The 16,639-nt window shown below is 22.4% G+C and overlaps 2 protein-coding genes across 2 annotated transcripts; both read right to left on the minus strand.

Annotated features, from left to right (window-relative positions):
- Nucleotides 1–2,761: 2,761 nt before the first annotated feature.
- LOC112688754 (dynactin subunit 2-like) lies at nucleotides 2,762–9,784 on the minus strand. The gene is made up of 8 exons (XM_025562106.1): nucleotides 9,679–9,784; nucleotides 9,177–9,272; nucleotides 8,472–8,608; nucleotides 8,294–8,405; nucleotides 6,919–7,044; nucleotides 4,722–4,805; nucleotides 3,680–3,962; nucleotides 2,762–2,961 (listed from the first exon to the last, which is right to left on the minus strand). Exons 1-8 carry the CDS (start codon nucleotides 9,706–9,708, stop codon nucleotides 2,762–2,764), a joined length of 1,068 nt encoding a protein of 355 aa, XP_025417891.1. The 5' UTR covers nucleotides 9,709–9,784.
- A 3,162-nt stretch (nucleotides 9,785–12,946) lies between these two features.
- Nucleotides 12,947–15,520, minus strand: LOC112688661 (tumor suppressor candidate 2-like). Its single transcript, XM_025561969.1, has 4 exons — nucleotides 15,199–15,520; nucleotides 13,792–13,986; nucleotides 13,520–13,631; nucleotides 12,947–13,142 (listed from the first exon to the last, which is right to left on the minus strand). Exons 2-4 carry the CDS (start codon nucleotides 13,950–13,952, stop codon nucleotides 13,062–13,064), a joined length of 354 nt encoding a protein of 117 aa, XP_025417754.1. The 5' UTR covers nucleotides 13,953–13,986; nucleotides 15,199–15,520; the 3' UTR covers nucleotides 12,947–13,061.
- Between the last annotated feature and the right edge of the window lie 1,119 nt (nucleotides 15,521–16,639).

A 16,639-nucleotide genomic window follows, 5' to 3' on the forward strand; every position in this document is an offset into this window, starting at 1 on the left:
CCTTATTTTATAAAAATATGAAGAAAATTAGGTTTTTATAAAAAAAATATAATGAAATTATATAAATGAATTACACACTAAGTATATTTTCTAACTTTAAACAATAAATCATTTTTTTATAGATTATTTGATTTTTAATTATTATATAATTTAAAAAGAACTGTAAATTTATATGATTATTAATTAACTAACATATTAAAATATTATTAAAAATTAAAGCTATTTTTATTTTTTCTATTAATTCAAAAAAAAATTGTATCAAGTTTCGCCATAATTAATTCAATATGTACAATAAATATACACCATTTTTATTTTTCAACAAGAAATTACAACATTAATTTTCTGTGTTATACTTTGATGAACTGAATGCTTAATAAAGCACAAAAACATGTTTACTTATTTTATTTCTAAATAGTTTTTATCACAGCTATAACTTGTAGTTATTGATTTTGTTTATATTTATCATTATGATCATACTAGATTTTATTATGATTTTATCAACTTAGTACATAAAATACATTATACAGGTCTATATGATGTGCTTATATATTAATTTTCATTCAAAATTATTATATTAATAAGTATAACTAGGTATTAAAAATTCCTCATCTTTGGTCATACCTATAAGTACACATAATCAACACTTAAATTCTATTAATTTTATTCATATATAGTAATTTGAGTATCTTATTTATAATTTTGACTGTCTAAATTCAAACACTGATTCTATTATAAACATTAATAATACAATTAATATAAAACTGAGAACAGTAGACTACGAAGATCTTAGTGAAATTCATGAATAAGTTAATTTTTCATTCATTTTTAGTTTTAAACATTTTTCCAAAGTTTAATATTTAGTGTCTCAGATAACGAACTGCCCCTGTCATCTATAGCGGATTTTTTTAATCCAGTTGATAGTCATAACCAAGTATATAATAAAATAAGACACAAGTAAAAAAAATGGAGGAAAACTCGAATTAAATTTTGATGAATAAATATGTGAGTACTGATTATTTTATTTTATATCAAAATATTAATTATGATTAATATAATGTAGATTTGCATGTACTTAAGTTTATATTATATATAAATTATATAATTATGTAAATTATATTATATAGAATCAAAGTTGTGTTGTCACAAATTATTTTTTTTAAAATTCTTCATTGCAGAGATAGAAATATTTTAGAATGATTAAAATAACTTGTAAAATACAATTTTTATTGGATATTACTGAAACTCTATAATAATTTGAAGAAATACTATAATAAATCTTATGTATTTTTTTTTTGTTTGTGAAAAATATAGTTAAAATAATTTCTATGAATTTCAAAACATTACATAATCTTTAGTTTTCACTTAGGAGCTGAATTATTCACTAAAGATGAAAATCTAAAAGAAAATATATAGATTTTAATTAATCTCTTCTACCTACTCTTTGTTTATAAAAATTTCTTTTTAAAATTCTGAAGTCATGAAGTCAATTTTTTTTATTTTATATTTTTTATATCAGTTGCTCCATTTTTATATTGGGTATTATAGGTAATATTTCTTATCAGAAATTATGATACTTATGGTGTCTTAAGTGCATTAAGGTTTCATTAAGGTTCATACAAGCAATATATTTTTTTTATTATGCCATTAATTTTACTAAATTATTCTGAAATATAAGTGTTAATTATAATATGAGCATGGGGTATTGAAAATCTAAAAGTTAAGTATAAATTATTTCGTGGAAAGATATTATTGTAGATGAGAGGAATTTGTCTACTTCATTGAAATATTCTATCTTATTTGTATATATTAATATTGCATTTTATCTGTTTGATAGCTATTTAAAAATTAGTGATTCCATACATGTTAAATAAAATAATACTTCTTAAGTTGAAACATACAGTAAATTTTTTTTTTTCATACATTTTTTTTATGTACAACAGTTGAAGAATATAAATGTAATTATTGTAATCAAGTGTTTCATAAGCGGATTGAAATAATTAGACATCTAAGAAGATCTATATGCTTACCAGATTATTAAAAAAGGTATGTATCATCAGCACCATCACCATGTTAGATTATTTTTATGATCAATAAACATAGGAATACTATATGGGTACAAAGGATAAATAAATGAAATTGGTTGCAAGTAACTAGAATATTTTAAATATTTGTATTAAATAATTAAATGTAAAAAAAATAAGATTGTTTTTTTAGTTAAAATTACAGACATAAAAAAAAAAAATTGTTGTATATTTTTATTTATTTTAATTATATGAGAAAAAAAAGTTTAAATGTTAACATTAATTTAATACTGTGTATTAAACACTTGCTAAACAAGATAAAAATAACATGCTATTATTTAAATTCAAATATTTATATATTTATCAATACTGATAAATTATTAGAACTAAACATACAAAATTAGACATGTTTTAAATTATTTTTTTCTGATTGACATTTAAAGTACACAAATAATTAATTGCTGAATGTCCACGAGCATAAATATTTTTTCTATCAAGTTGAACATTGGTTACTCAACATTGAAATGAAGCATACATTTTAAATTTAAAAATATACCATTATTATGACATATTCTCTTCTCAGATTATAAATCACTCCTTATGAGACATATTGAAAAATCTACTACTATATATTGTAATATTTTATATTAATATCATACAATTGTAATTCTAAGATATTTTCATTTTGTATTTAAAAATATATAATGCATAGGAATGAACAGTTTTACAATCTTAAGTTCTTATACTTTTTTATTTTTCAACTGGTTGTCAAGAACTTCTATTTGAGCAAGTAATGATTGTAAACTAAAAACTACAATTGATGTATTTTTATCTATGTGGGAATCAATGTCATTAATTAATAATTCATTGTTCTTGAGAGTTTTGGAAGATTCTGCATATTGAACTCTTTGATTTTCAATTGTTACTGCAAATGTACTAACTAAAAAAAAAAATATATATATATATATATATATATATATATGAAGTGAAGAAAGTATAATTTTAAAATGTACAACTGATAAATAAGTAAAAATTAAATGAGCAAATTATTAAAAAAACAAAACAATTTTAAATTTTACATCATAATTACATAGATCATAATCAATAATATGGACGTATTTGTTTTTTAAGTTTAAAATATTTGAGCATTACTCGGAACTCACAACACATTCCTGAGATAAGTGAGTTGTACTTAAAATACTTTCATAAAATATTCAACACTAACAACATATATTTCATAGAAATATTATTGATAAACTCTTCAATTGTTTTTACATAAATCTTTGATTTGCTTAGCATCTTAATACAATAACCTGGTATTAAATTTTACCATAGCATGCATTATGCATTTAAAAAATGTACTTGTCTATTTTTGATTAATCAATAATTTTTTTATTTTTATTCTAGGTAGTATATTTGGTATGGTCCACGTCTGTATTTATGTTAAATCTGGCTTTATTAATAAGACAAGAATCATTGAACCTTCAGAAATATATTAATTAATTGATTTAGTTAATTTTATAATCAAATTGTATTTTATTCCATGTTAATTGTTTTAAAATTGTTAAAATTATTTATACTAAAAATATAATATTAATTATCAGAATTAGATACTAAATCAGTGAAAAAATTGATTATATTATATATATATGAATTACCTTGGTGATGAAAATTGTCTAAAATAGTCATTCTTTGTATAATATGAGGTAACAAATGTGATTCTTCCTTTGCTTTTAAAATAGTTTCATAAAGCTTATTTATCTTTTCGTTTCCATCTATATTTTGATTATTTAGTTTGGTGGCAATTTGTTTTAACTTTGGTAATATATTTAAATCTCTAGATTCAATTTTGTTCACTTGAGAGATAATTTGCTTGGAAAATTCTTTTAATGAGCAAACAGCTTTAACTAACCCATCCTTGCTATTGCCACCCAAGTGTTTCTGTAAGACATAAATATATTTGTACCTCAATTTTTATTCTAGTATAATATTTTCTACTACATACTACAATAATATAGAAACAAACTTTTTAAAATTATCAAATCAACAATTAACCTTAATCAAGAAAAATAAATAAAAATATCATCTAACAGTGAGTATAAATTGGTTTTATAAGTCTATCTATATAAGATGTCTAAATAGGTTAATATAAATTTCAAAATTGGGCATGGAATCATATGTGAAATAAAAATCCATACTTTTAAATTAAATTTTTGTGAAAGTTTAATATCAATGTGTTGATTTACAGTTTTTATGTTTAAGCATACATATTTGTTATAATATATACAGGGCCGGATTGGCCCGGCGAGTTACCGAGCAAAACTTGATGGGCCGCGACAATATTTGGCCTTTTAAGTTGTGAAAGGCCGCTAACAGAAAATATTAATTGTTTTAAGTTTAAGATTAGTGCATCTATTGAATATGCGATTAAAAAAATTTGGACAAGGGCCGCCAGTTAGTAAGTGAGCCGGTAACATACATAAAACTCGGTGGGCCGATTTTGTCCAATCCGGCCTTGAATATATAAGACATTTTGTAAATCAACAGGAAGTAGATAAATAATAATTTAAAAATAAAAACAAATTAAATTATGCTTTATGGATTATGGATATAAATATATTAATAATTATTAAATAAAAAATGGCTTAATATTAAAAATATGCAATTATAATAAGGTTAAATTATTTTTATAATCCTCACCAGCATTAATTGTTCAGAACCAATAATCATTTCTAATTTTCGTAAACGTATTTCTAACTGAGATATTTTTGATAATTTATCAACTTTAAATTGAATTGATTTTTTTATTACTTTATTATTTAGATTTTCTGGAATATTCTTAAAAATTAACCGTTCCTTGTCATTAGTGTATAATATGTTATTTAATAATTTAGTAACAATGTAGTTTCTAAAAACAAACAAAACACGTTTAATTAAATAATTAAAATATATCCTGGCATATACGCGAAATCAGTAGCATAACTTCAAAATGTAGGGATATATCAACAATGAATTTTTTTTTTTTTATGTAACACGAATAAGTAGTATCTACTTTTTTTTATTCTAATAAATATAGATACCTAGGTAACTCTTTAGATAAGTAATATAATGGAATTAAAAAATGTTAAACTATATTGCATAGTTTTTAGAAGTTATTACTAAAATATTGTTAAAATTAGCTTAGGTTAGCTTTCTATACAAATACAGTAGTCTTGTTGATCTGTAAAAGATAGGACCGCGGACTATCCAGATTAAACGGAATTACTTTTATTTCAATTTATTAATAAATATTTAAATAAAAAAACACCTTATTTATAAAAATTCAAAATGTAGGTATTAATTTATTTTACATAACACATAATTATATTATATCAATTGTATTGTTGTAAGTATATTATAAATATTAGATTTATTGAATTGTATTTTATCAATATATATATATATACATAAGTACTTAAGTACGACATATAAATTGTCCGGATCAGTGAGACTCTACTGTAGTTAAGAAAGAAATAATAATGTATAATGATAATCATAGAATTTAGAATAGAATTTCGGAGGATATACCATTAGAAAAGTATTTCATGTGGTTCGCAGTGGTGAGGACAACTTGAACAATATATATAACATTTATTACAATAAAAATACTAAGTAGGTAGGTACATAACATTTTTGAAGTAAAACTTCTTTCTTGAGATCTGGGTGGAAAGAAAATCGTCACGAAAAATGAAACGGCTGATATGGTGTATGGATGTGTGTGTAAAAGTGAGACAGAAATCGCTTGAATGGTTAAATATCATATGTGCGAGTTTGATAGCGCGTCATTCGCTGCGTGTTCTCTATGTTTTATCTATTTTTACTCTCCTCTTTGTGCGGATCTTCGTATTCTGGGACCGCTTGTGGAGAGGCATGCAGGCATTATACGCGCGTGCGTGCATGTTGCTTGACTACTTGCAGTGAACGTTTCGTCACAGCGTAGTATACATAGAAAAAACACGCAGATATATTTATGAACACCTATTTACATTGGTCACGCGTGAACGGCTGGGCCGATTTCGCTAATTATTATATTATTATATTATTATTATACCAATGTATTAATAAATTTATTTATTTTATTTTGTATTGATTTTTTTCTCTCTCTCCCTAATTCACTAATAACTGCACGGGCCCCAATACTTATGAAAGAAGTTTTACTTCCCCAGACTGTAATGATCGGTTCACACGCTCAATTTTTTTTTTAGGCACCTAATATACGGTACCAATACATGAAAAAATTATTTTAAAGTATCCAAATATCAGTCTTTTATAATTTATTTCATATTTGTTATTATTACCAATGATTATAAAGTAATCAATGGATATTATTATTACGTGTCATCATGAGAAAAATATAAATAACTGAATTGAAAATAAATAAAGGTAGGAATCGTGTTGGACAGACAATAGACGAACATACAGTATTGATTATTGAATCAGACAAAATAAGAAATAATCTTGTTAGAATGGGATAGATTTTGTTAACATAAATTACTGGGATAATGTTGGTCGTCGACGTTTGAAAAATAATTTATTTTTAAAATGTATATTATTTTTATTACATTTTAAATAAATCCATTTTAATTTAAAAACATATAATTACAATTTTGTATTATTAAACTACTGAAAAAACATTATACATTTCAGAATTCAAGAACGTTCTAATCCCTTAAAGTTATGCCACTGCATCAGTTAATTTTCTCTGATAACTTGTAGGTGTAATAAATAAAAAGAAGAAATTTTAACATTTAATACTTTTTGTTTCTTGTGAGAATGTGAATCAATGAATAATAATAATATAATGATTTGCTTAGTTATATAAAAATTAAATATACACTACTCACTCTAAATTACAAACTTCAAAAGTTCTTGACTGTTGAAAATATCCGTCATTACTATATTTCGTTAATTTTTCTAAAATATTTCGTATTTTAAAATCAATATTTGTGTATAATTTTTTTCTATTCCAATCATTGTTCTCTTCCTTGTGGGAAAAAAAATAAAATGAACAACAAATACATTTTTTCGTAAGAATTCGATTTTTACATAATATTATTCTACAATCTTAAGTTAAAATAATGATTAAAGCGATTATATACTAAATGTTTACTTTACATTTTATTTTCTCATATACTTTACTAATTTTACATCCCACAACTTCTTTGCCTAAATCATATATCAAAACCGTACCCTTTTAATATAAAGTATTACTTGAATATTAATATCAATATTGATTGATTAATAACGATAACTGTGACAAATCTTATTTGATTACCTAAGCTTAAATGTACTAATACATTTCTAATGTTACCTATGCTAATGTATATCTTTATCAGTTATTTGACATTTTTATAATGGCTATACAGTTGTAATTACATTTATTTTTGGTGAATTTAGAAAAATGATTTAACTATCCCTTTCACTATTGTCACTAACCAACAATTGTATTATACATTATAATTATAACGACTTTAGATGCCTTCAAACATTAATGTAATTTTGGTATTAACTTACGTTGGTATTATGATCTACATACCAAAGACATATTAAAAGTTTACACTACTTCAATATTTTATAATTGTTAGTAGATTTTTTTTGATAAAATGTTAGTAGGTTTCGGTATTATACACAATTGTGTAATATAGAAATAAATTCCATTATTTTTCTATTGAAGTAACAACATATTTTAAATCTCTTTTGTTAAAGAAGGACAGTAAAAGAGTTCCAAAACCATAATTATAAAGTTTATAACTATAAAATCATTAACATATTATTTATAATTATAAAATTGGTTTATAAGACTTTAAAATAGTTATTTTCAGAGTGGAGAATGGATAAAATAACTACAAAATATATAGATTAATTTAAACATTTTATCAATAATATATATATTATTGTAATAATCAATAGTTTAAAAAAAGGTAAGACAAATTTTTATGTAAAAATTTCATTGATAAAAATAATAAATATAAAACAAGATACTTTTTTTTGTTTAGGTTGTAATAACAATTTTTATTTAATTTTGTGGTCTATTTTTTCTGAAATATTATTTTAATTTAAACAATTTCTAATTTAAAACTATTTAAGTTATCTGCTGAACTTATTTATATAAATCACAAAAAATACTAATAAATACCTAAAAACTAATGGAATACAGGTAAATATTTTTTTTTTATAAAATGTTTTATACTTTAATAAAAAATTATTCAAATATAATATAGAAAAAATAATACCTCATGAGAACAATATTCTTTTAATAACTCTTCTGTTTCAAATTTTAATCTATAATATTTTTGTAATAGTGTTTCCTTTTCTCCTTCGGCAGCTAATTCCCAATATTCATCCCTAAAAATAAAATATTAAATAACATTAAATATTTTAGTATGTACAGAAAAATTTGATTCTATTTACCTTAACTGGTGTTCTATTTTGAATGCTTTTCTAATTGAATTAAAATATTTAACTATACTAGTACATGCACTATCATCCTTTAAATATTTTTGAGTATAAAATGTATTTGTTTGAATATTATAAGCATCTTTGATTTCCTAAGTAGAAATAACTTGTAATAAATAATAATACTGAGAAAGTTATTGACACTTTTATATTATATATTTTTTTTTGATAAAGAATATTTTTAACTTTAAATATATTTACATCATCAGTTATAAAAAAAAAGTATAAGTAAATATATACAAGAACAGTTTAAATTTTTTTAATTAATTAATTTTTGATTTTTATTTGATATAATACTTTTATACACAGGATTTGTTCTCAGATTTGTTGTTAGCCTGTACATTTTAATCATATAACAGATAAATTACAGACTATGTGTATTCATTAATTATGTAATATTTTATCCTTGATATTCTATGACTTTAAATCTATTTTTATTGATTTTTTTTTTTTGAGATAATCCTTTAAAATATACATTTTAAAGTTAATAATTTACAAAATGATTGAATACTTATGTTCTTATTAAACACTTATTTATTATACATTTAATTTAAACTACCTACTCTTAAATATATTTAATTTTAAAATAATTTTATATTTGTAACGCTTGTAAGAAATTAATTAATTAAAATATTATAACACTGTTAACATATTACCTACCTGATTAAACTTCTTCAGAACTAATTTATTATCTTTAAAGATAGCTAGAGTACTCCATTGTTCTTCAACTCTGTAAGGACGTTTTTTCCATTTATTCTAAATAAAAACAATAAATAAAACATGCATATTATTATTTACTTCTAAGAAAATTAAAATTTCACAATGTACTATAAGTAAGCACTAGACATCAGCAATAGCTATTTAATTTTTTATGCATACACTTAATTTATGGATTAATTTCGGAACTATAAATTGCATTAAATGATATTAAATTTTAAATGAGATTATTAAATGATAAAAACACCTAAATAATACGAATTGCATGAAGCAAATAGCACAAAACACCTACCTATTTCATTTATATGAAACATACAGACAATTAAGTAACTTCTTAGTTTTTTTTCAATGGTCAAAATAGTATTTAGAAAAATTTGAAAGCGTATTAAATGATAATAAATTAATTTTAATAAATGTTGTTAGGTTTAATCTAATTTATAGTTACATTTAAAAGAGTATCTTGAGAATCAACCATCGTGCAATGTTAAAAATTTGAATAGCAGCTTCAACTTTTATCGTTAGTGTTCAGAAGATGTCCAATTGATTTCAAAATTAGACTGAAAGATGTTAATATCTATTAATATGTAAATGTAATATTATTGCTTTGAACAAAGCTAAAGTTAAAAATTAAATCGATTAAAACTTTTTCTAATTACTTTCAACTTATTTGGTCTTAATTGAAATAATTATTCATATTATATTAACATTAATTTTATAATAAATTTACATTGATTAGGCCATATAATTTAAATTTGATTTTACTATTTTATCAAAATTAATATTTAGTTATCTTTATATTTTTTGACATTTATGTTTGAAAATAGCCTATTTTTAATGGGAAAAGTAAACTATAAATAAACTATAAATAATATTATACATCCATCAGCATTATAAAATAATAATAATAATAAATATAGCATAAGCGTTCACTAAATGGGTACCTACCACTATATTAATCGGCATATATATTTTGTAAATTTGATGACGTCAGAAATGTTTGCGAGTTAATCTTGGAAAATGAAGTGTAGGTAGCGTAAATTATACGTACTAACATTGATTATAAATACTATATAAATAATTGGGGCTCGGAAGTTGACGCATTTTGTATTTTTTTTTTTTTTTTGGAACTTTTTAGACGATGCTCTCCTGGCCACAAATGTGTTTCATTAGCATGTGAATCCGAATGACTAATTTTTTTTGCATTTTTTTAAATTTATTGGTGTTTATTACTTTTCAACTCATTTTTTGACATTTTTAGGCTATTTTTCCACATTTTTAGTCATTTAACTGATTTACACTAGTTCACTTTTTATCGTTACCTACTTGTTGACCATTATGCCGATAATAGCTTTTTTTTTATGTTTATAGCAATACCATTAATTAATTTGTTAAAAACCAGTGTTTTACGTCTCCATCAGTTTGTTCAATGTTTATGGTTGATGATAAATGAAAATCCTTCAAACAATTTGGTTTTTTTCTAATCTCTTAGCAGTAAATCTGAAATTAACAGTTATTTTAAACATATTTCATATTATGATAATATTTATTATGCTAACTTTTTATGGGTGTTTCAATACCATGAGTTTCAGCAAACATTTTTACAGTAGATCATACTCCAGAAAAACATTTATCTGAACGTTTTTCATCTAACATATTCATTAGACTTTCAATCACTAGGTCAGCTTTATCCAGTGTAATTATTTTTTGTTGTAACTGTGTGCTAAAAATATTGATAATTTGTTGTATGTCACCAAGACAGTGAGGTGAAAAATAAATGAAACTGTATTCATTATAGATAAAATTAGTTATTAATTTGGCCACATTACAGGTTTATTTGTTCGTTTACAATGTATGGTGTAGTTCGAACAACGTACATCAATAGTATCAATAAAACGAATGCAAAATACTGTACATAGAAATGATAGATAATTTCACAATTAGTTTTAATATGTAATAAAAATGTAAGTATTAGTTAATAATTTATCATTTAATATCATTACTATGAATACAATTTTTTTGTATCTATTTGTTATATTAATTGTTTTTCTTGTAATGTATCAAACCATTAAATATGCCTTTGGCACTTTTATTCTCAAAAAAAAAAAAATATATACATTATTGTACACAATTATACAATATTGTAGAAAATGATACGTTCTACATTTGTGCTGTAGTTTTAAAGCTAATACTATGGACTGAATCAAAAAAAATTAGCCTACACACTATGATATTATACTATGATGGGTTAACGACATAATTTTGTAAAATATATTTTAAGTGAATTATATTAAATGGTACATAATAATTGTTATAAAATTTGAAAAAAAAAACTGTAGACTTTTTAATTTTTAAACACATATAGTATGTATAAATCAAGTACACAACAAGGATATACATTTATTGAATTCTATAAAGTGGATGTTTTTAAGTTACAATGTGTACATCATAAGTGTGCGCAGACATTACTGACAGGGTAGTTAGCAACAAATTTGGATGAAGTAATTTCATTTAACTTAATAATTATATTTTTCCAATATTCTTATACATGTATTTAAAGTTTACAGATGTTTTAAAGTGGTTGGACATAATATGGCTATTTATAATTATGATAACATTGAATATTTTGGTAATGGTGGGAATGTTCACGGTATAGTCAAATGGCTACCCTATTTACACTATGCGCATGCTTATGGCGTACCTTTATCACAAGTATTTTAAATTAATTTCATTTAAATATAAGATATATTTTGTTGAATATACTATATGGTATAATTAAATGTTACATAAACATTTAGAATATTGTATTATTTACAATTTACATTATTCTAATTAGTGATGGCCGCTATAATGGATTAAATTAATCTTATTGGATACACTTTTTTGAAAACAATTCAACTTTAATTAATTATGATATATTATTTAGAGTATGTTACTGTAAAACTATTAGAGGTTCAGTGTATAAAAATTATATTTACAATAATAAATATAAGATTAGAAGGACCATATATTACATGATGTTAAAAGATAATTTTTACATATGATGTGAAAAATGTAGCATTAATGAATATGACAAATGTTTGTTTGAAGTGAAAATGTACAATGGAAAAACAATAATATCAAATATTAAAATTAAACAAATATAATACTTAAATAATAATTTTCTTTGTAATCTGAAAAAAAATTAACAAATTATATGAATTAAGTAAAAAGCTGCATTAAAATAAGATCTCTTACAATATAACATTTTCAACCATTAACTAAACTACTTTAATCTATAAATTAAAGATAAACACAAAAATAGACTAATTATGTCTTAGTGTACAAAAATGACTAAATAATACTATCTAATGGTAAAAATGTTAACATTCATTTTTTAAAACCAATCAACTTGATGAGTACAATATAACATTATGTTTGAATCAAACTGCGTATGAACCACAAATAACACTATAAGCATTAATAATTTAAATCAAAAACACAACAATATCTAATTATTTTTTACATATGTATCTGGAAAATAAAAACCAAATAGTAAACAATGTTCAACTACATACGTATCAGTAATTTAAATATATTTAATTATTTTATAGAACACAAATATGGGGTCAATAATATTATATATTTATTCAGTTTCTATAATAAGTAGTTTATTATTAAATAATACTAACAGCAATCGATACACTAAGGTATTAAAAGTTGTATATTCAGTATTAATTGCAATGGATGCAAATTATAAGTTGTGTATAAAATATAAGTTTTTATTAGATCGGAGAAAGAACAATATCACAGGAACAATCATTGTGATAGATAGTGTTTTTACTTCACCAATCATTCCTTTGAAAAACTTTGGTCCAAAAGAACCACTGGATAATCGTTCCTTATACATGGCACGTCTAAAGGTACATCACCCTGTTAACATTAAAACAATAATTAATAACAAATGTTAACAATTATAAGTATTAAACTTGAGTTAATCACAATCATTTATAATAGAGTAAGAAATTAAAATGGAAATTTGATAACAATTTAAAAAAGTATATACTAGATGAAATATGGCATTAAGATTTTTTTCAAAAAGTATAAAAATTAAACATTTTAAGTTCTAATCAGATAATAATTTTTAAACATCTTTATATATTAAATTTAACAATTTAATAAATATTAAGTAAAAAGTATAAATTAAATTTATACTTCAAACAATATGCTCCTTTAATATTTTAAACTACATTTTCATAAAACTACAAATTAATATTAGCATTCAATTTTGTTTTAAATAACTGATGTACCTGCGGTTTTAAATGTTGATTACCAATTTTTTTCAGTGTTACTTTTGATCCTACTTTTGTTTCAACATAAAATTCATGTGCAGTATCGCCATCTTCATCCACATACATTGATCTATTATGTATCAAAAACAAATAAATTATAAAATAATTTTATATAATATGATAAAATATAAATTATATGTAATTTATAAGGTTCAGTATGTATTAAAGTGATTTTTTTTGTTTTTTCAAAGTTTTGGATTTAATTAATTTTATTAAATTATTTTACTTACCCTCTTCTAGAGTAAACAAATGGACTTATAGGATTTTTAACGGCAATTGCATCTGGTTGATGGGTGTCATAGTTATTTAGTTTTTCATGAGCTTTGGAACTATTATCTTTAGAACTCGTTTGGATTGAGTTTTTAAATAGTTTAGTTGTTTTGCCACCCATTGTTTTTACAATTACTTAATAATCTATATATTTTCTGAAAAATAAAATAAAAATAGTTATCAAATCAAATTACACCAAATTTAATTTTTAAGTTTAAGATACAATAATGAATAATGTTTAGAATCAAGTTCAAATTTAATGATATTAAGTTAATTATTATTATTAAGTTGATATTAAGTCACAATAAGATATTTATAAAATTAAAATTGATGTATTTATTTATTAAAAAGAAATCATTCGAAAACAATAACTGATTCATGAAATTAGAAGAAATAGAAAGATAAAAAAAAAATGTTTATTATATTAAAATATATCTATAAATTAAACATAATGATAGTTGGTTAAATGTCTATAAATATAATGTATGATTTATATACGTATACTAAGCATATTTGTATTTTGAAAAAAATATTCCTTCAGTTTATTTAAATAACAATTTAATATAAAATTTAATTTAACCAATAAATTAATTTTCCTAATTGTTTGTATAAATAGAATAATTCTAAGAAATGAGAAATTGTGAGCTTATAAAACAGTTTAATTTAATTTAATTAACAGACACATAAATAGAACACTTAAATAAATCATTAAAAATATGTATAGTACTTTATGTATAGTGAAATAATTATTTAAAATATATTTTAATTTGTAATTAATATGCTTTATTATATTTGATAAGCATATGTGCATATAGATTTATAAATGCAACAAATTAAAGTTATTTATTTTATTTTAAATATTGTTAGTCATAGAAATCACTATATTTGTAATACTTAATTTTAAAACATAATTATCAAAAAAAATAAAAAACTCAAATTGAACACAGTATGTAATTCGGCGGCATTAGGTACCTTTCATTTCATAACAAAAATATCAAAGGGTGTGGTTGAAAATAATCTAATATAATGATTAATACAAAAAAATCATAGAATATTGTATAGTTTATTAAGTAAATAATTCAGAATTATACACTTATACTTATTTGAAGTTGTTGAATATGTGTAGCAATGACAGAGATGAAAAGATATTGACGCTTTAACAATAGGTATTTATAACATATGAATTATTCTATAGTCAACTATGCAGTTGCTATTATACAGAGTACAGTATTCATAACAAAAGTATAACTTTATCAAATCAGTTATATGATTGAAAAAAAGTATGAAATCTCTATTCATTAAAGTATCAAATTTTAATTAAACGCAGTACTTATTATGTTGTTATCTGTACATTTGTAAATACTTACACAAATAGAAGAATGAATATTCCTAGTTATTTCACTTGAGCATTGAAAAACCCATTCTTTGTAAAACAGTAAACCAAATGTCACAAAGGTGTAACTTATTTGATTCTGATTATGAATAAAACAACTATTATTTATGTTCTAGGTACACGTTTATTACGTGATGACAAGAAATTAAGTAGTTTTTATTGAAACAAATTAGTAGTAGAAATGAAATTCACCTATTTTTGGATAAAATAAAAACTCATCAATATTATTTTATTTTAAGTTTAAGGCAATATTGTAATAATCGTAGTTGACCGATCGTCGTCGAATCATATCAGTAGCGTTCTTTTATCAATAAGGATTGTTATCTCCAAAGTTGGACAGTAATAAAATGATAATACACATTATCTTTCTATCATTTGCAGTTTTGCGTTGCTTGTACAAATGCACTACTTCATCATTCCAAACTTTAGTTGTAGTACCTACGCGACATTACATTCTTTCGGTATCACACATTTTTATCGAAGAGTAGGTATATGGTTAGGACTTATGTACTTCGAATTTAATAATGATTTTGATATTTCTATTTCCTAGAATTTTAGCGTTGACAATTTAATTTAAATTATCTGATAATAGTTGTATAATTTGACATTCTTAAGAGTTTTACAAATAATTGAAAAAACAAATGATGCTTATATACTTATTACATGTATATAATATATACATATTACTTAAAAAAAATAGCAACATTTACGTTATATGTACTGGTTTTCGACAAATGCAAACTTTTTTAATCATTGTTATTTAAATAACAATAATAATGTACAATAATACTATTCTTTAGTGATAGTAATTTCTACTGAATAAAAATGATTGTAATTAAACAAAATCATTAGCCTTCTTTTATTTTATTTTAAAATCTATTTGATTTTTATGATGTTTTAGTCAGCTATTACGTGTAGTATTATTCTACAGCTTTGTTACACAGTTGTATGTAAAGTATGCACTTTTTTAAAATTAGCATCATACATCTTACAAGCGTCTTACTAGAGCTTTGATATTTGATTGATACAATAAGGCATTAGTACACAAAAATGTATTTGTTGTTTGTGTAATTGTATAATTATATAATAATTTATTTTATTGAATTTCCAAAATTGGAGTTATTAGTAGTAATCATTAAACATTACACTTACATTACACTTACACACTTACAATGATTTTTAAGACATTCCTTAATATTTGGATTTTCATAGTTTTATATTTTAGAAGAAAAGAAATGTAAATTTTACAAATTTGGATTATAGAAACTTTATGGCCCAATAACTTACAAATTTACCATAGAACTGTAAAATGTTGTACTCCTATTGAAACCATCAACTATCTAGTTAATAGGTCCATGATTGAAACACCTGAAGTGTTACACTTTTATTAAGACTAGTAAACATATTTGATGTTT

This window comes from Sipha flava, unplaced genomic scaffold (assembly GCF_003268045.1).
Source record: "Sipha flava isolate LNK unplaced genomic scaffold, YSA_version1 3_pilon_pilon, whole genome shotgun sequence".
NCBI classification, from domain to species: domain Eukaryota; kingdom Metazoa; phylum Arthropoda; class Insecta; order Hemiptera; family Aphididae; genus Sipha; species Sipha flava.

Coding starts and splice junctions, on each gene's coding strand:
- LOC112688754 (XM_025562106.1), bottom strand. CDS start 9,708: ATGGTTGATTCTCAAGATACTCTTTTAAAT. Junction 9,273..9,678: donor CTCAAGATACTCTTTTAAAT/GTAACTATAAAT, acceptor GTTTTTATTTAG/AATAAATGGAAAAAACGTCC. Junction 3,963..4,721: donor GTTCTGAACAATTAATGCTG/GTGAGGATTATA, acceptor TATGTCTTACAG/AAACACTTGGGTGGCAATAG.
- LOC112688661 (XM_025561969.1), bottom strand. CDS start 13,952: ATGGGTGGCAAAACAACTAAACTATTTAAAAACTCAATCCAAACGAGT. Junction 13,632..13,791: donor TTTGTTTACTCTAGAAGAGG/GTAAGTAAAATA, acceptor GATACATAATAG/ATCAATGTATGTGGATGAAG. Junction 13,143..13,519: donor ATCAACATTTAAAACCGCAG/GTACATCAGTTA, acceptor TAATGTTAACAG/GGTGATGTACCTTTAGACGT.